The sequence below is a fragment of the Dermacentor variabilis genome, chromosome 11 (genome assembly GCF_050947875.1).
Source record: "Dermacentor variabilis isolate Ectoservices chromosome 11, ASM5094787v1, whole genome shotgun sequence".
In the NCBI taxonomy this organism is placed as follows: domain Eukaryota; kingdom Metazoa; phylum Arthropoda; class Arachnida; order Ixodida; family Ixodidae; genus Dermacentor; species Dermacentor variabilis.
In genome coordinates, this window is record NC_134578.1 from 2,647,376 (window position 1) to 2,667,731 (window position 20,356).

The window sequence follows — 20,356 nt, forward strand, 5'->3', positions numbered from 1 at the left end:
GTCCCGTAATCCGTAGCCACAGCGATCCACCTGTTGCGGGACTTGGACTCGGGAAAAGGACAGAGAAGGTCTAAGCCCATTCGAAAAAATTTGGAGGACGCTTGAGATTCGCCTTTAAGAGTGGAACGTGGTAGCATTCAAAGATCCCCGAGTGCAATTCTCACGCTTCCCGGCAACTGCAGCTCATGTAACCGTAATTGTAACCATAGCTGCTATTAAATATTGCTTCTTTTGATGGTGCTATGCGAGGTACCATGTTTGCAAAAATGTTGGAACGATGACGAAGAAGAAGCGCTCGTCCCTAGTCGGAGATCGGCTCCGTGATTGCTAGCCAATTACGCAGTGCTAATTACCTCGAACCAAAGTTTTGCTTGACCAATGTGTCCGTGAAGGCGAGCGGCATCGACCGATACCAGCTGACCCCAGAGGTGCGTTTTTCTTTGCGACATTTCGTGACTACTTCTACTGCCACCGTGCGAAGGATTGATAGGCTTAGGCGTGTTCCGCGGACACTCGGCCCGACACCGTCGCACCGACAGCGGCCTGCCGTACATCCCGGCGGCTGCCGCTCGTCAGCTCCGAGATGGAGGCGCCCTCTCAAACAACAATGATCGTGGACAACCACATGTGCGTTCAAGTTCAAGGAAAAGAGATATCACCCGAGGAATACCACAGCTACGCCGGGTGGACGCTCGCGGGGGAACGCATGTCGAGGCTGCGCCACCAGACCCCCGCCAGCGGCAAGCCCAACGGACCTGGAGGGAGTCAAACAAGCACGAGGTCGAAATTCTACAAGAACGTCAGAGCCTCGGCCATCGAGGCAGCATGCATCCCAGCCATGCCACTAGAAGAAAGCAAGATAGTTGTTAGACCCAGAGGGGGACTGGACATCGTCAAGACCGGCACCACCACCTTCGCTGCGGCCATACTCGCTGCGGCCAAGATCACGAGCGAGGAAAGCGCCGCGGACACCATCTGCCCCAACACACAACAGAACATCATGGTCGTAAGTACACCGAACGAAGACAACGCGGCAAGGTACGCTTAAATCCAGGAAATATCTATTCAAGGCAAACCCTACGAGGTCAGCGCATATCGCACGGCACCTCATGACACCGTAAAGGGCGTCATCAGAGGCATCCCCATCGACGCGAGCGCCGAAGAGCTCGATAGAAACATCGTCAACGAGAGGAACCCGCTAGCAGTGGCCGCAAAAAGGATTGGAAGCACGACTGGAAGCACTGTGGTGTTCCAGGGGCCCAAGGTACCGAACTTCGTCCGATACGGAGTCACACTGATACCGTGCCGCCTCTACAAGAAACAGATCGACGTCTGCCAGCAGTGCGGCCGAGTGGGACAGCGCAAGGACGTACGTGTGCCCGACCCCCACAATCAAGATGTGCCTGGCCTGCGGACTCGCGAACCCTACAGAAGACCATCGCTGTACCCCAAAATGTCAGTTGTGCGGAGACGAACCCCCGACCGGAGACCGAACGTGCAAGGCGAAATACAAGATCCCCTACGTAGTGCGCAAGCGACAAGGGGAGCGCCGACAGGCCGAACACCAGCTGCTGTCGGAGAGCGATTTCCCGGCACTCGACAAGCCGGCAGATGCGTGAAAGTCAAGGACCCCATCGGAAAACCGCGCGCCCAAATCCAGAGACAGCAGCTGCTGCAAGAGAAGCCTCAGCAGGAAAACATCACCATCACGTGAGCGAGTGAGCTGGGTCGACGCAGCGAAAGGAAACAATATAAGGAACGCGCAGAAAATCAACGAAACCACGAAGAAAGGAGATATGAATAAGGTGCGGGAGGCAAATGAGATCCTAAGACAAGAAAACGCGGCGTTGCGAGCGACTATCAACAACCTCACGAAAGAGATCGCCGAGATCAGTCAGTTGCTGCTATGCAACAACGAGCCTCTACAGAGACCCACGCCAAGCACAAGCAAGACCGAGGAAACGACAACGAACATCCAGGAGAAAGCCATAGAGGAACCGGCACCGAAGAACCGAGCCGTCGAGGCCACGCGCACGCAAACAGAAAACGATCGCATCGACAGCCTCGAAGCGAAATTCGAAGCGACATTCAGCAAGCTCGAACAGCTAATCACGACAAACATCGCAGCAGTGACAGCACTGAAGCAAACAATGGAGACCTACCAAGCCGAGAACAGGAACAGAGTCGCCTGCATCGAAAGGACCCTACAGCTGATGGTAAGCCACCCGACGTTTGCGCCCCTCTTCACGCAACATCCACGCAACCAGGGAGCCCCGTACACGCCAACGCCATCATGGCCGCCAACGCAACACCAGCAGCAGCAGGTGTAACCGCGTGGCAGTGGAACTGTCGCGGCTTCGGAAGGAAGAAGGCAGTCATCCAACAGCACATCGTACATGCCGCGCGCAAGCCAGACGTTATACTACTACAAGGAACACTAACCGACGCACCGTCCCTCCCCGGCTACAGAGTGCACAAGAGACCGCCCGACGGCAGAGGCCTGTGCACCCTGGTCAGGAAGGGACTCACGTTCGTCGAACATGAGCTGCAAAGCAATATCAAGATCGAGCACACACTCACCGAAATCATCCCGGGCAAGAAGAGAAAAGGAAGCATATTTCTGCTCAACGTCTACAGCAACCGATCTCAGAGAAAACAGAGATTCAAGACATTACTGCACAGAGCCAGCACCGCAGCGGGCCGCAACACGCCGATCGCGTGCGGAGACTTCAACGCGATGAACCATGCCTGGGGCTACAACAAGTACACAGCAAAGGGCCGCGACCTGTACCAAGACGCCTCGGAACTCGACTTCACCCTCATCACGGACCCGACACATCCGACGAGAATTGGTAACTCCGTGTCCCGGGACACCACTCCGGACCTCACGTTCGTCAAGAACGACATCCGGGGTGCGATCACCTGGAGAAACACGGGGACCGACCTAGGCAGCGACCACACCATCGTGGAAATCGGCATACCGAAACACAACGACACCAGCATCAAAACACACAGATGGATAGACTGGGATGCCTTTCGAGACGCCAGAAGCCAGAAGAGCGACGGTGACGACGAGATTGAAGACATCGACTCGTGGACGGCCGAAATCACCAAGAGCGTACGCGACGCGACCAAAGAAATTGAAACGAGCGCGGAGATCGACAAAGTAGACAGCCGGCTTGCGCATCTCATCGAAGCCAAACAGTCGATACTCAACCGCTGGAAGAAACAACGGCTTAACCGCAGACTGAGAAAGAAGGTGGCGGAGCTGAACCGAGCGATCGAGGATCACTGCCGCGCTCTCTGCACGCAACAGTGGAACGAGATCTGCAACGCGGCAGACGGGCAGATGCACAGCGGGAAGACGTGGAGCCTGCTGCGGCAACTGCTCGACGAAACCAAGACCAAGTCGCACCAAAGGGACAGACTCGCCAGGGAGTTCCGTCGTGGCAGCGGAGGAGTGCGAACGGGCGCCGCATGCGCTCCGCAGTTTTCGACCGACCCATGCCATCAAGACCCACGGGGCCTGCAAACGCTTTTAGGACCTGATACATCTCACAAGCTGGACCACGCGGATACCAGTTTCAAGGCGGTAGGCACTATTTTCGGCGTTTTACCGGACTTTGAACCTCCCACGTGGCCGTGGAGCTAAGCCGAACGCTAGGCTAGGAACGCACGAGCACGGCGCTCGAGGGAGACCAGGCCGCGTCGACGACACCGACGCGGGCCGAAATGGACTCCCGCCGCCCGAGTCTACCGAACGCCAAGCTTTTCATGAGCGGCCCAGCCCAAAAACCGCTCGAATCTCAAGATATGGAGGACGATCGCTACAGCAGCTCCTCCGGCACCGAGGCCACCGGAGACGGAGAGCTCGCAGCCACCGCCATGCAGCAAGACCAGCCCAGTACCTCAGGTATGCAAAATTTCGACGACCACTGGCAGATTTACTACTCTAAATGCCAGAAGAAACTACAGAAGAGCGGATCCCGGAACGCCGCCACTTTCAATCAGAAAGAAGCCCCGAGCGGGGAGACGAATAGCAAGATGGCGTCGTCCGCCTCGGCAGAGGGTGGCGCGAACGCGAAGACAGCTGGAGCAGCAGCTGCGAGCCAAGGTCAACGGCAGCCGAGACAAAGGTTACCGCCGCTCCCCAAGGACGACGCGAAGATTATAATACGCCCGAGGAACGGCCTACCAATCAGAGAGCTAAAAGCGACCGAGGTTGCAAGAGCTCTCGTAAAGGCATGCAACGGCAAGTTTAAAGAAGACGACGTCACCGTCAGACTAAGAACGGGATCCAACATCATCATCGCAAGTACCTCAAACGAGGAAGCAGCGAAGACGATGCTGGGGATGACTAATCTACAATTTAGAGGACATACCTACGAAATCAACAAGTACGTGGCTCTACCGGACGACGTCAGGCGAGGCGTTATACATGGCATCGACGCAGGGACCTCGTCGGAAGAGCTCAAAGCAAGAATCAAGGTACGCACGCAAGGAGTCACAGTACTCACGGCAAGAATGCTAGGAGAGTCACAAACGGCGGTTATCACTTTCGACGGCCCCACCATACCCAAGTACGTGCTTTTCGCCGGAGGGGAATTCAGATGCTACCCGTACAGACCGACGAGGCAGGTGTGTTACATTTGCTGTCAGCAAGGCCACCGGTCCGACGTCTGCCCTGCGCCCAGCACAAAGGCGTGCAGGGCGTGCGGTATGCAGAACCCGCCGGAGAACCACCAATGTCAAGCCAAGTGCCTGATCTGCGGAGGCGATCACGCCACGGGATCCAGGGACTGCAAGGACCGACTCAAGAAAGCAAGAGAGCTGCGAGGCCGGCAACAGCAGCAACTACACCAGCAACGGAATAGAACGGCACGGGAACGGAGACCACGGTGGTTTAGCTCGGAGGGAGGACAAGACAGGTCACGGAGCCGCTCGCGGAACCAGTCGTGGGACCGCTCGCAGAGCCGCTCGCGGAGCCGCTCACGGAGCCGCTCACGCAGCTGCTCCAGATCATCCCCGCCATTGGTGCCCCCGGCCACCAAGGACAAGGGCCAGCAGCAGCAGAAGATGCCCAAGAAGAAGCCCAACGGCGGCACAAAGGTGAGCTGGGAAGCAGGCCCTCCCAAATCCCTTTTTCCGCACTCGGACAATCAAAATCAAAACATTATAAGCAACAGGGAAAAACAACTAGAGGAGGAAAATAAGGTCCTCAAAAGAAAACTCGAAGAGCAGGACGCGAAAATTAATAGACTAATCCAAGAGATGCAGGAGCTAAGATCAGGTAGCTCCCCTAGATCGCTCACGCCACCAACCCCCCCACCTAGCCAACCTGAGATAACAAACCAACCGGACTTTGCCCAATTCATGGCAGAAATGCAAAAAGCAATACAAGAAATGAAACAGCAAATTATGATGCAGGGTACGGAAATCCGCACCATGCGCAAACAGAAAATTACGGAGGGAGCCAAAGACAAGTTTAATCAGAGACGCCCAATGCTAGAAAACTACAGTACGAGAGACGACTCCGAAATATAATCATGGATAGTCGAGCCAAAAGAGAGAAAAAAGAAGAAAAACTAGAATTATGGCAGTGGAACTGTAGAGGTTACAAAAGAAAACAAGGACTACTACAACAATACATTAACAAGCGATTAATACCTCCGGACATAATTGCGCTACAAGAAACAAACGTAGAACCAAAATTACAAGGCTACACGTGCTACGAAAATCCGGACGAAGAACGGAAAAGGACAGCGATCCTAGTTAGCAAAAGCCTCACGGCCATACACCACGACAGGATAGCTGACACGGACGTAGAACATGTAATAGTCGAAATAATTCCGAAAAAGAAAAGGGCAGGAGGAAGCATATTCATAGTCAATGTATATAGTCCTCCTAAGCAAAAGAAGGCCAAATTTGAAGAGCTATTTAGAGGAGCAAACAAAATCGCAAAAGGCAATGCGCTGGTTATATTAGGCGACTTCAACGCCAGAGAGGAAAGTTGGGGGTACAAGACATCAGAAATAAAAGGTAGGACAGTAGCCGACGCGGCGGATAACACGGGGTGCGAGCTAATCACCGACGCCGAAAACCCGACAAGAACCGGGAACAGCGTAACCGAAGATACCTGCCCAGACCTCACCTTCGTCCTGCGAACAAAACAAGCAGAGTGGGAAAACCTAATGGAAAACCTAGAAAGCGACCACTATATAATAAGAACAGAAATCACGACATCAGATACTATCAGACGGCAAATAGGCAAAGCCAGCATCACGGATTGGAGAGCCTTCAGAGAGTCGGACAGCGACACGACAAGAGGGGAAATCCAGTCGATATCCGAATGGGGAGAAAAACTCAAAGAACAAGTAAGGAAGTTCACGAAAGAAGTAGAACGCACGCAGCAAACACCGGACGTGGACTCTAGGCTACTCAGACTGTGGGAAGCAAGAAAGGGACTCACGAAGAGGTGGAAGAGGCAGAAATTTAACAGAAAGCTCAAAATAAAAATAGCAGAGATCACAAGGAAAGCGGAGGAGTATGCGGAGCAGCTTGCGAGACAAAACTGGCAGCAGTTCAGCAATTCACTGAACGGGACCTTAAACACAGCAAAGACGTGGAGCATACTCAAAACCCTACTAGACCCGACCAAAACCACGTCAGAGAATAACAAAGCCATCCATCGACTGGTTCACCAGTATGAAGGGACAAATGAAGAACTGCTAGAAAAAGTACGCAAGAAATGCTTTGGCGACAGCAACCCGGCCGCTTACACAGAAAGATATGAAGGGCAAGAAAACGAAGCATTGGACAGGCCCATAAGTAAGGAAGAAGTTTATGCGGCAATAAGAAGAGCAACAAGAAACACGGCAGCGGGTGCGGACAAAATTAACAACGCACTTATCCGCAACCTCAGTGACGAGTTAGTCGAAAAATTAACCGACTACCTCAACAAACACTGGGGAGCGGAAACAGTTCCAGAAGAATGGAAACACGCTGAAATCATCATGATTCCAAAGCCAGGAAAGAAACTCCAAGTAGAGCACCTCAGACCAATCTCTCTCACATCATGCTTGGGCAAGATATACGAGAGAGTGGTTACGAAGAGACTTCAAGACTACATGGACGATAACGAATTATACCCGCACAGCATGTTCGGCTTCAGAGCCAAGCTGTCGACTCAAGACGTGCTGCTGCAGATAAAGGAAGAAATACTCAGCGAAATCCCACGCTACGGAGAAAATATCATCATGGCACTCGACATCAAAGGCGCCTTTGACAATGTCAGTCACGAAGCCATACTAACGGGCCTAGACAACCTGAACTGCGGCAGAAAGACACACGGCTATGTCAAAGCATTCCTGTCGGGCAGAACAGCGACCATCGGGCTAGGAGAGCTAAGATCACAAAAGTTCAGCACTCCAAACAAAGGCACACCGCAAGGGTCAGTTATCTCGCCCATCCTTTTCAACGTGGCAATGATAGGACTGGCCAAACAATTAGAGGAAATTGGGGGTATACGTCATGCGATGTACGCCGACGATATCACCATCTGGGCGCAAAGAGCTCCGTTAGGATACCAAGAACTGAAGTTGCAAGAGGCCGCAGCATGCGTAGAAACATATGTCAAGGCAAGAGGACTCGCATGCTCAACGGAGAAATCTGAGCTCCTGAGAGTACGCCGGAGACGCAAGGCCAGCGACGAGGCCGAGCCCCTGAAAATCTACCTGGAGGGACACCAGATCCCGGAAGTGAGGCAATGCAGAATACTGGGGATGGGGGTGCAAACAAACCAGCGTTGCACATACGCCCTGGCACTAACCAAGACTGCAGTCAACCAAGTCGCCAGAATGATAAACCGGGTGTCGAAAAGAAGATATGGCATGAAGGAGGCAGATACACTCAAGCTGATAAACAGCCTAGTAGTCAGCAGAGTGGTGTACAGCCTACCGTACTACAACTGTGTCAAAAGCGAAATCCAGCAAATCGATACCATCCTAAGGAAAGCACTCAAGACGGCGCTTCAAATACCCCAAACAGCGTCGACCGAGAAGCTGCTAGCCCTAGGGCTGCACAACAGCTTTGAGGAACTGCAAGAAGCCCAAAGGATCGCACAATTCCAAAGACTACAGCAAACTGAAACCGGTAGAAGACTTCTAGTCAGGTACGGCGGCGAATCAACCCTACGAGAAGTACAAGATAACATGACGATCCCGGACGAGTACCGCAGTACCATCAGGGTAGCACCAATACCCAGAAATATGGACCCGAACCTGCACAAGGCACGCAGGGAGGCGAGGGCAGAGTACGTGCAAAGGACACTGGCCATCCGGAACGAAACGGTGTATGTTGACGCCGCAACATACGCCGGCAAAGGAGAAGGCAATAAGCATAAAGTGGCGACGGTGATTGGCCCGGACCTCAGGGAAATCACCAGCGCGTCAATACGGAACTGCACGGTAGTTGAAGCCGAGGAAGCTGCCGTAGCTCTACGGCAGTGGAGGGCTATCGACTAGGCAAATCCCTAACTATTCTAACAGACTCGCAAACAGCATGCCGGAATTACATGAATGGCAGGATCAGCCGCAAAGCGCTGAACATTCTCCGCTCTAACGGCCGACCCACAGACAAGCAAAGCAAACACGCGATAGTTTGGATACCGGGACACACGAGTGTCGAGGGAAATCTGGAGGCAGATAGGATAGCTCGAGGGTACGCAACAAACCGGGCGTCCAAGAACACTGCCGCCATAGAGGACCCAGAACCGGTAGGCCAAACATACGCTGACACGCTAAACTACTTCAGGGGCGCCAGAATGAGATACCCGGCACCAGACAAACAACTCAACAGAGAAGAAGCCGTAATCTGGCGGCAACTACAAACGGGCACATACCCGAACTTATACATTCTAAACAAAATTTACCCTACCCAATATGAGAACACATGCCCCTGGTGCGGGGACAAGCCCACGCTATATCATATCACGTGGGCCTGCCAAAAAGCAAAAGAAATAACCGTAATAGAAAACCCGAGTGCGGAACAGTGGGAGAGGATGCTTTCCAGCGACATCCTGAAAGTCCAGCAAGGGCTAGTAAGGCGTGCTCGCACGGCAGCTACCCTCAGTGGGGCCCTGGACTAGGGGCACCAACCCTGCAAATCAAGATGGAAGAAGCCATCTGACGCACCGCTAACTCCATATGTAAATAGAGCAAATAAACGTTTTTCACCACCACCACCAGACTCGCCAGGCTCATACATCGGGCGGTCTCAGCACACGGCGTCGATGAAGTCACCAGGCGCATTAACGACAAATACCTGCCGACTACACCCACCGAACAACACGCGCCATACAGCGGCCTGCCTAACGCGAAGCTCGATCGTGACATCGACGTCGAGGGGGCACGCGCGGCCCTGCACGACCTCAACAGCTGGTCGGCAGCCGGCCCGGACCTCTTCACGAACAAGGCGCTCAAGAACCTTGATGACGGATCGATTGAAAAGCTCGCAAAATACTACAAGTGGTGGAGGGCGGGCGCGCTGCCAAAGCTGTGGAAGACAGCCAAGACTATCCTGATCCCCAAGCCGGGGAAGCCGCCGGACACAGATAACCTCCGGCCCATCTCGCTCACGTCCTGCGTGGACAAGGTGCTGGAGCACGTCCTGCTCAACAGGTGGCAAGACTACCTGGAACGAGAAGGGCTGTACCCGGCCACTTTGATCGGCTTCAGACAGCACCTCAGCACGCAGGACGCGATGCTGCAGCTGAAACACCAAATCATCGATGATGGCGGCAGCGCCCGCGACAACAAAGCAATCCTAGGGCTGGACCTGCAGAGCGCCTTCGATAAGGTGAAACACTCGGCGATTCTGTCCCAAGTCTCCAAGCTCAACTTGGGCGAAAGATCCTACAACTATATCAAGGACTTCCTCACGGACAGGACCGTCGAGCTACGAGCAGGCGACCTACAGACTCAAGAGAAGAAGCTCGGGAGCACCGGCACGCCGCAAGGATTGGTCATTTCGCCGATGCTGTTCAACCTGGTAATGATCGGAGTGGCTGAAAAGCTCGGGCACATCGAAGACGTCAGGCACACCATCTACGCGGACGATATCACGATATGGGTGACCGGTGGCAGCGACGCCCACATCGAGGGCGCGCTGCAAGCCGCCGTCGACGCAATAGAAGACCAGCTGGAAGGCACCGGACTGAGATGTTCGCCAAGCAAATCGGAGCTTCTCATACTCCCACCTACCAAAAACAGCAGAGGCAAGACCAGACAACGCGAAAACGAAAAAATCAGAATCTTCACCAAATCCGGCAACGTGATCCCCGAGGTCGGCAAAATTAGGATCCTAGGTATGGTCATCGAAAAGCACGGAAGAAACGGCGAAACCATCACCCGTCTCAAGGCAAAAGCAGCCAACGCGATTCGACTCCTCAAACGAGTCACCTCCCGAAAGGCTGGCATGAGAGAGGAGAGCCTAATTAGGCTCGTCCAATCCTTCGTCATCAGCCACGTCGCGTACGTTGCAGCCTACCACAGATGGCTGCAACGTGAACGAAACAAAATCAACGTGCTCGTCAGAAGAGCATACAAGACGGCGCTGGGCCTGTTCGAGTCCACAAGCACGACCCGCTTGTTACAACTCGTGCTACACAATACGCTCGAAGAAATAGCCGAAGCGCAACGGACCTCTCAACTGGAGCGTCTGTCCATGACCAAAGCCGGGAGGAAGATACTGGACGATCTGGGAATTAGACGCTCGAACGAGGTGGAGATGAAGCTCCCCGGCGCCGAAGAGGTCCGACGCCAGACCAGAATCGACCCCATACCGAAGAACATGAATCCCGAGTTCAACAAGGGAAGAAGAGCGGCGAGGGCCAAGGCTCTCATCGACCAGCATGCCAACGACGAACACGGGCGGTACGTGGACGCGGCCGAATACCAACGGAACGCCTTCGCAGCGGTCGTCATAGAGGCGTCAACCGGCGCCACGAGGACGGCAGCGAGCGTGAGAAGCGCCGGAGCGGAACAAGCGGAGGAGGTAGCCATCGCCCTGGCCATCGCCGACGCAGACTGCCACACGGTGATGAGTGACTCAAGACAGGCGGTGCGAAACTTTGCCAAAGGGCAAATCTGCAGGGAGGCTGAGCGCGTACTGCAAGCGGTAAAAGTAGAAGAACAAAAAGTACGACTCAAGTGGTTCCCGGCGCACGCGGGTGACGCGTCGGAACGCAATGAGAACCATAATGAGACGGCACACGCAGCGGCGCCAGCGCTAACCAACCGCGCCCCAGCGACAGACCGTCCGACGTGGTTCGGAACCAAGGACCGCATGACGGATTACAATGAAATCACGAAGGCCTACCGCCTGGCTCGCAGGACTCTCCCACCCCCGCACCCGAGACTGAGTCGAGCGGAGGTGGTAGTACTGAGACAGCTCCAGACCGGATCGCTACCGAGCCCGAAACTGATGAATCGCATGTACCCCGAGACATATCCGACAGATATGTGCAGAGTCTGCCGGAGGGAGACTGCAGACTACGCGCACATCTTGTGGGACTGCATTAAATATCCAGAAGACGCTAAATCAAGAACACTCCCACCGCGGCTCGAGGCAGCCTCGAAGAGCTACGACCGAGACCATCAGCTCTGGGCCGTCCAGCAGGTCCTCGAGGCGCTCGAAAGGCACGGACCCAGCGAGCCGGCAACGGCGAGCGGAGACTCACGCCGAGTAACGGCAACTTCGAGGATGACGTAGGCCCTCGTCGGGGCGCGCGAGCGCCCAACTGCAGTCATAAATAAAGTTTCTCCAATCCAATTGCGAAAATGTTGCTCGCATCTTGTATTTGAACATGACGTAGGTTCATTGCAGGAACCTGCATTATGTTGTAGATGTAAGATGCATGCGAATATGACCGGTGTAGGTCTGCAGGCCCATGACCAAGCAAATGCCAAGTTTCCATTGTATGAATCTTCCTTCACCTCTCTGCACTTCACAGGGCTTGTTTGGGTAGTCCCTTGATATGTACAATGGAATGCTGACAAGTCTTGAGCCTTACCCTAATCCTCTTGTCTAACGAAAGTTTTTTAGCCATTGCATTAGGAAGTATATCTGGTTGACAATGTGACCATTTTTTCCTCTATAGACCTTCTTGTCTCCCATCTTTATCGGTGAAGTCGTCAACCACGTGTGATTTTGCTCAGAGTGCCGTGCACTGACATAATTTCTCTTCGCAATAAAAAAAGTATGTGAAGGAGATACATTATGCAAAATAGAGGTGAGGCGTGCAGACTGGACATAAGAGTAGAGAAGTGGACAACACGAACGCCGACTATCAACTGAAGGGTGCACTGAGGCGAAAAAAGAAAGAAGACAAAAACTCGTCTGCGCAAGCTCAGGAGATTTTTGAGGCTTGCTTGTGGGCAAATTGGTGAAGTTTGCTAAACATTGTTTTTGTGTGCGAAAAGATATTTACAGAGGAAGGACACATGAAAGTGCGAACTACCAACTGATTTAATGATTCAAAGGATGGAACGTAGCGTGAGAATTTTGTGCACACACGCAAGACGCGGATGTTGTGACAATGCTAGTTTGTCTAGTAATGCTACAAATTGGCCTTAATCTAGTCCATCTATGGGGAATATAAGGAATTAAAGTGTTATTAGGATGTGCAAAATCTTTCTGATAAAATATACCTTCATGAGCTCGTGCTTTTTTGTTGAGACTCCTGCCCATGCAGCATCATAATGTGCGAAAGCATGGCTCACGTGAGCAGGCATTGCAAAGTGTGCTGCACCCTGTGGTTTAATTAAATTGTTTGAATGCTTCCTCAAATAGTCATGAGTATTCTCATGTGTACATAACTTCATGAAACACTCACTCATCCTATTTATCCCCTTTAAGCACTGGCCTGGTTGGCCCACATAGAACCTACAACAGCTGACAGGTATCTCACAGGCCACTCCACAGCACAATGCACAGAATGGTTGGCATGATTTTTCATACATCCTTGTCTCGTGGTACGAAAACACAATTGCGCTAATTTGAGAGGCGTGTAAAAAAAATTGGGGCACCGTATCTAGCAGGCATGTTCTTCAGGCTGTGGGTAAATTTATGCATATATGGCAGGCTCAGCTCTAGTGGCGTCTGTTCCTGTTGCGTCTGGTTGGCAAGTCCATGTCAAGCTGCTCTTCAACTTTTAAAGGATGGATTCGGCCATGACATGCATGACCTATAGGGTAAACCTGCTTTTAAAAGCCTGTCAATCTGACCTGCCTCATTTTGCCATCAGAGAAAAATAATTGACTGCTGTTACTGTAGCACCCACTTACATATAGTCCAAGGTGATCCCTTTTTGGTCCCATATCATGGACGCCGTCACCTTACAAGCAGAAATTTGGACTTAGAATTCCTTAGTATCAAATGTCTTCACTTTTCTTTGTTTCGAGATTGCACAAAAATAACCGTGTGCCAAATTAATTAAGAGTAGCCCCCCTCCCCCCGAAAAAAAGAAATTGCCTCTCTTAACTATAGCGTACACAACGCAAGGTACTAACCACACTACGATCACATCAAGCGTACAACAATAGATACCATCCATGTCACCAATCAGGTAATCGAGAAATCCGCAGAGTACAATCAGCCTCTCTGTGTGGCTTTCATAGATTACAAAAATGCATTTGATTCACCAGAAATACCAGCAGTCATAGAGGCATTACGTAATCAAGGAGTAAAGGCAGCTTACGTGAATATCTTGGAAAATATCTACAGAGATTCCACAGCTGCCTTAATTCTACATGAGAAAAGTAGGAAGATACCTGTAAAGAAAGGGGTCAGACAAGCAGATACAATCTCTCCAATGCTATTCACTGCATACATGGAAGAAGTATTCAAGCTATTAAACTGGGAACGCTAAAGAGTAAGGATCGACGGCGAATATCTCAGTAATGCAGTGATTTGGGCTTATTGGTATGACATCGTGAGGCTTATAGCGCGTGAAAAGACAAGGACGAAAGGAAGACGTGACACACACAGGCGCTAACTTGCAATCCTTATTTCGAGCAAAGGACCCACACATATATACAACTTTATCGCATACATCACCATACATGCGCTGTTGGCAAAAAAAGTTCATAACACACGCTAGTTGGGAGGAAGCAATAACCGCAGTCACTTCTCCTAGCTTGCGAACTTTACGTGTTACCACGAATCGAAACCAGTTTGGTGCAAGGATTAGAGCAATGGAGGAAGGAAACTAAGGAAAGGTCCTACCCCCTGCGCGCGCTAGGAGAAAAGTGTGAAGAACATGACGTAGTAGGTTCTCCTTTCTTTTGCTGTTCTTTATTTCTTTGCTGTAGCGGCCACGCCTTTCGGGCCACAATGGCGGCTTTGTTATTCTTCTGTGCCATAGAGGAAGGAAACTCCGTGTTCTGTGCGCTCACGCGTGTTGCTCCGTAGGTTTCGTACCGTGGCGAAGGCGCCGTGCGGGCAGGTTTCGTTGGTTTCTGTGTTTTGTTGCGCTGCGTTATATGGACCGTGCTCTACCGGATGTTGCTGTGGCCAGGTGGGACAGGAGGAACTAACGTTCGTGAAATGAACGCGCATGCAACGCTGTACGCAATGTACCGCGCCACGGCAATGGCAACGGACGAAGGAATATCCACGGGAAATTTTGCCCTCTTTGACGGAATCATGCTAGCGTGCTTACGATTGTTCAGTATTGCTGCGGAGCGCGCGCGTCTGAGACGCCCTGTTGCGCGCAGCGCGGCGTGGTTTCGCGAGAAATGTAAACAAGAGAGGAGAGCTGGCCCGATAGGCGGAGTAACGCTATGAGAACGCCAACTTCCGGCGTCACTTTAACTTCACAAAGAGTGACGTCAGGGCCTCTGCTGAGTTTCCTTCCTCCGTGGTTAGAGCCGTCGCTTCGATGGGTGCCACCATGTTTGCCGGTGCAAAGCTTTTGGGGCCGCTATTTGGGCTACCGCTAAATCGTTGAAAACGTTCCCAACGCGAAACCCAAACGCAGTTTGCGTCTCGCACATGCGCAGTGCCTTTGACGCTATTTCTTTGGGGCCCCAAAACGTTTGGGGCCCTATTCTAAACCTCTAATGAAAACCGACCCTGCGGCCGCAATGCACGAGCAATCACCAAGCGGCACTAAAAATAAATAAAATGAAATAAGAAAAAGAAAGGCATATATATATATATATATATATATATATATATATATATATATAGGCCGCCATTGGAATCTGAACCTGGCAACGTTTAACGTTGGAACGCTATCTAGTGAGGCGAGTCTAGCAGTGTTATTGGAGGAATTAGAGGGTAGTAAATGGGATATAATAGGGCTCAGTGAGGTTAGGAGGACAAAAGAAGCATATACAGTGCTAAAAAGCGGGCATGTACTGTGTTACCGGGGCTTAGCGGAGAGACGAGAACTAGGAGTCGGATTCCTGATTAATAAGGAAATAGCTGGTAACATACAGGAATTCTATAGCATTAACGAGAGGGTGGCAGGTCTTGTTGTGAAACTTAATAAGAGGTACAAATTGAAGGTGGTACAAGTCTATGCCCCTACATGCAGTCATGATGACCAGGAAGTCGAAAGCTTTTATGAAGACGTGGAATCGGTGATGGGTAAAGTCAAAACAAAATACACTATACTGATGGGCGACTTCAATGCCAGGGTAGGCAAGAAGCAGGCTGGAGACAAGTCAGTGGGGGAATATGGCATAGGCTCTAGGAATAGCAGAGGAGAATTATTAATAGAGTTTGCAGAACAGAATAATATGCGGATAATGAACACCTTTTTCCGCAAGCGGCTTAGTCGAAAGTGGACGTGGAGGAGCCCGAATGGTGAGACTAGAAATGAAATCGACTTCATACTCTGCGCGAAACCTGGCATCATAAAATATGTAGACGTGCTCGGCAAGGTACGCTGCAGTGACCATAGGATGGTAAGAACTCGAATTAGCCTAGACTTGAGGAGGGAACGGAAGAAACTGGTACTCAAGAAGCCAATCAATGAGTTAGCGGTAAGCGGGAAACTAGAGGAATTCCGGATCAAGCTACAGAACAGGTATTCGGCTTTAACTCAGGAAGAGGACCTTAGTGTTGAAGCAATGAACGACTATCTCACGGGCATCATTAAGGAGTGCGCAATAGAAGTCGGTGGTAACGCCGTTAGACAGGAAACCAGTAAGCTATCGCAGGAGACGAAAGATCTGATCAAGAAACGCCAATGTATGAAAGCCTCTAACCCTACAGCTAGAATAGAACTGGCAGAACTTTCTAAGTTAATCAACAAGCGTAAGACAGCGGACATCAGGAACTATAATATGGATAGAATTAAACAGGCTCTCAGGAACGGAGGAAGCCTAAAAACAGTGAAGAAGAAACTAGGAATAGGCAAGAATCAGATGTGTGCGTTAAGAGACAAAGCCGGCAATATCGTTACTAATATGGATGAGATAGTTCAAGTGGCTGAGGAGTTCTATAGAGATTTATACAGTACCAGTGGCACCCACGACGATAGTGGAAGAGAGAATAGCCTAGAGGAATTCGAAATCCCACAGGTAACGCCAGAAGAAGTAAAGAAAGCCTTAGGAGCTATGCAGAGGGGGAAGGCAGCTGGGGAGGTTCAGGTAACAGCAGATTTGTTGAAGGATGGTGGTCAGATTGTTCTAGAGAAACTGGCCACCCTGTATACGCAATGCCTCATAACCTCGAGCGTACCGGAATCTTGGAAGAACGCTAACATAATCCTAATCCATAAGAAAGGGGACGCCAAAGACTTGAAAAATTATAGACCGATCAGCTTACTGTCCGTTGCCTACAAAGTATTTACTAAGGTAATCGCAAATAGAATCAGGAACACCTTAGGCTTCTGTCAACCAAAGGACCAGGCAGGATTCCGTAAAGGCTACTCAACAATAGACCATATTCACACTATCAATCAAGTGACAGAGAAATGTGCAGAATATAACCAACCCTTATATATAGCTTTCATTGATTACGAGAAAGCGTTTGATTCAGTCGAAACCTCAGCAGCCATGGAGGCATTACGGAATCAGGGTGTAGATGAGCCATATGTAAAGATACTGGAAGATATCTATAGCGGCTCCACAGCCACCGTAGTCCTCCACAAAGAAAGCAACAAAATCCCTATAAAGAAAGGCGTCAGACAGGGAGATACGATATCTCCAATGCTATTCACAGCATGTTTACAGGAGGTATTCAGAGGCCTGGAGTGGGAAGAATTGGGGATAAAAGTTGATGGAGAATACCTTAGCAACTTGCGATTCGCTGATGATATTGCCTTGCTTAGTAACTCAGGAGACCAATTGCAATGCATGCTCACTGACCTGGAGAGGCAAAGCAGAAGGGTGGGTCTGAAAATTAATCTGCAGAAAACTAAAGTATTGTTTAACAGTCTCGGAAGAGAACAGCAGTTTACGATAGGTAGCGAAGCACTGGAAGTGGTAAGGGAATACATCTACTTAGGGCAGGTAGTGACCACGGATCCGGATCATGAGACTGAAATAACCAGAAGAATAAGAATGGGCTGGAATGCGTTTGGCAGGCATTCTCAAATCATGAACAGCAGGTTACCACTATCCCTCAAAAGGAAAGTGTATAACAGCTGTGTGTTACCAGTACTCACATATGGGGCAGAAACCTGGAGGCTTACGAAAAGGGTTCTGCTGAAATTGAGGACGACGCAACGAGCTATGGAAAGAAGAATGATGGGTGTAACGTTAAGGGATAAGAAAAGAGCAGATTGGGTGAGGCAACAAACGCGGGTAAACGACATCTTAGTTGAAATCAAGAAAAAGAAATGGGCATGGGCCGGACATGTAATGAGGAGGGAAGATAACCGATGGTCACTAAGGGTTACGGACTGGATTCCAAGGGAAGGGATGCGTAGCAGGGGGCGGCAGAAAGTTAGGTGGGCGGATGACATTAAGACGTTTGCAGGGACAACATGGCCACAATTAGTACATGGCCGGGGTAGTTGGAGAAGTATGGGAGAGGCCTTTGCCCTGCAGTGGGCGTAACTAGGCTGATGATGATGATATATATATATATATATATATATATATATATATATATATATATATATATATATATATATATATATATATATATATATATATATATATATATATCCAATTATACACCATTTGAGCGGTCTGATCGCGAAGAGGAGCGCGCGAAGCGCTACGAACGACCCCGCGGAGCAGAATCACCAGCAGTTTCCAACGGCGCGACCTTGATGCGGCTCAATACACTTCGATGGCAGCGCCGCCACAGTATTTTTCGTCGTCGCGCGCGCCTCTGTCCCATAGAGTTTCTGAATACTGATAAGGAACTCTATACTCGGTCCAAACTCTATGGTCCAAAGCATCCGCCATGATGCGCCGCTGGTCTCCACTCTACCGTAGTTCAGGCACGTATGGTTCGTATTGAAGAGGCAGGAACAATGGTCTTGAAACGTGTTCGCGGTGTTGATGTTTATTAGCACCGTTACTGCGGGTAATAGGTTGTGGTAGATGCTGTCTTCCCACTCTCGTCGAGTTCAATCTCTCAGAAGGAAACCTGAGGAGTGTTGGCCTTCTAACGACCCCCTTTATTATGTCTGTGTTTAAGCAAGTTGCATTTGTGCGAGGTGCGGATAAAGCGCACGCCGTTCTTGCCCCTCATTCTGAGTCTTCGTACACAGCGCAGCTGTTGAGCGGAGACGCTGCTAGGAAGTTCTACGACGACACTGTGTCGCAACCGTCGACGTCAGTCGCCGTTGTCGAGCCGGTGACTTCGACGTGCGCAGGTCGAAATCACGGGCGCAAAACATTGCATTTTCAATCGGTGAAACCTGTAAAAGTCAGTGAATACTTCATTGCCGCTCAGAATAGTGATATTTTAGAGCTAAAGCGTTGTCTAGGTTCTGGCGTTGATGTAAACGTCACTGATATTTTCGGTTGGACTGCTCTTATGTGTGCCTGTTTTGAGGGTGCCGTAGCCAGCGTTCAGTATCTCTTAAATAATGGCGCGAGCAAGTACCTGACAAATGCGCAAGGGAAAACCGCCATCGAACTAGCTGCTCAGCGTGGGCATGTTGAAGTCGTTGAAATGCTCTGTAAGTCAGAAAAACTCGCCAAGGCGGAGATCATTCTGAGCACGGAGCGGCAGGCTGACGATTCTCGACGCCATCCAGAGCAATTATGCCGCGTGTGTGGCAGTTACTTCACTTCCTCAGAAATGAACACTCATGAAACTTCAATAGTGCATCAGTTTAACCTGAGACGGAATAGCGCACCGGGCGTGACGCATTACGGGATTTCCGAGAACAACGCCGGTTTCCAAATGCTTCTCGATATGGGTTGGAACAGGGAGAAAGGGTTCGGACTGCGGGAGCAGGGACGTAAGTTCCCCGTGAAAACTGTGTTCAAGCGCGACCGCAGCGGACTTGGAGTCGAGGCGTCCACTCCCCGAGTGACGCATTTTGCACCACATGATAGAGCCGCCGTTGCAAACGTGCGTGGAAAAGATTCGCGTGAAGGTACGGCACAATCGCTGAAGAGCAAGCGGAAAGAACTGGAGAGCCGTTCTCGAAGAATGAAACAAATGGAGATCGAATTTCGACGGTCCTTCCACTAGCTGCAGCAAAGAGCACTCTTCGTGAGTATTGAGCTTCTTGTAGTGAATCGAAAAAGGGTATCCATTCAACAGCAATGATAGCACTAGAACATGGGACATTTCATGCTTGATATTGTTTCATTGGCTGGATTGATATTTAAGTTTGGGCAGTCTGTTTATCGTCCAGGAATTTACAGCACATTTTCTGGCAGGTTTACAAGCAGTGCATCGGGTTCACATAATGTTTAATCTTTATCAAATAAAGGGCAAGCTTCCCTGAAGCCACTATCCACTATAAATACATTTTAGAGTTTTTAGCCTCTTGCCAACAAGATGTCCACAAATTAATGCATTCACTGAGGGATGGTAAATCTCAGTTATTCCTCTTGTGCAGAACTTTCCTGCAGTGTGCAAGCTGTATCTGTAAAGAAATGTGCTGATTCCATGCACTGTGGGAAATGATGTTATGCAAAGCATTTTGCAGGTACCTGGCCACCTAGCGTTACCAGGTGAACCAATGTGTTTGTGTAAATTGAGTAGTAGTGTGTGCGTGGGTTGTGAGCATACATGTATGCGACAGCAGCACGAAGACAACCATCTATGCCAGCCGTTCGATGTGAGCTTATGACATGACGATTGTTGGGTTCTACATGGGTAGTGGGCGAGCGTAAGCAAGAGAAACATGGATTGGGATGCTATCAGCGAC

General features: G+C 50.6%; 1 protein-coding gene across 4 annotated transcripts in view; it reads left to right on the forward strand.

Moving 5' to 3' along the window:
- The first annotated feature begins 18,326 nt into the window (after window positions 1-18,326).
- The window catches only part of LOC142564356 (p53 and DNA damage-regulated protein 1-like), a 28,670-nt gene continuing 26,640 nt past the window's right edge, over window positions 18,327-20,356 (forward strand). Inside the window, exon 1 of one of the 4 annotated variants that reach the window (XM_075675334.1) lies at window positions 18,327-18,463. Coding sequence is in view for 1 of the 4 variants with exons in the window: in XM_075675333.1 (XP_075531448.1) it covers window positions 18,649-19,671 (1,023 nt within the window). In the remaining 3 variants the exon portion in view is untranslated. The other 3 variants (XM_075675337.1, XM_075675333.1, XM_075675335.1) reach the window with 3 other exon arrangements.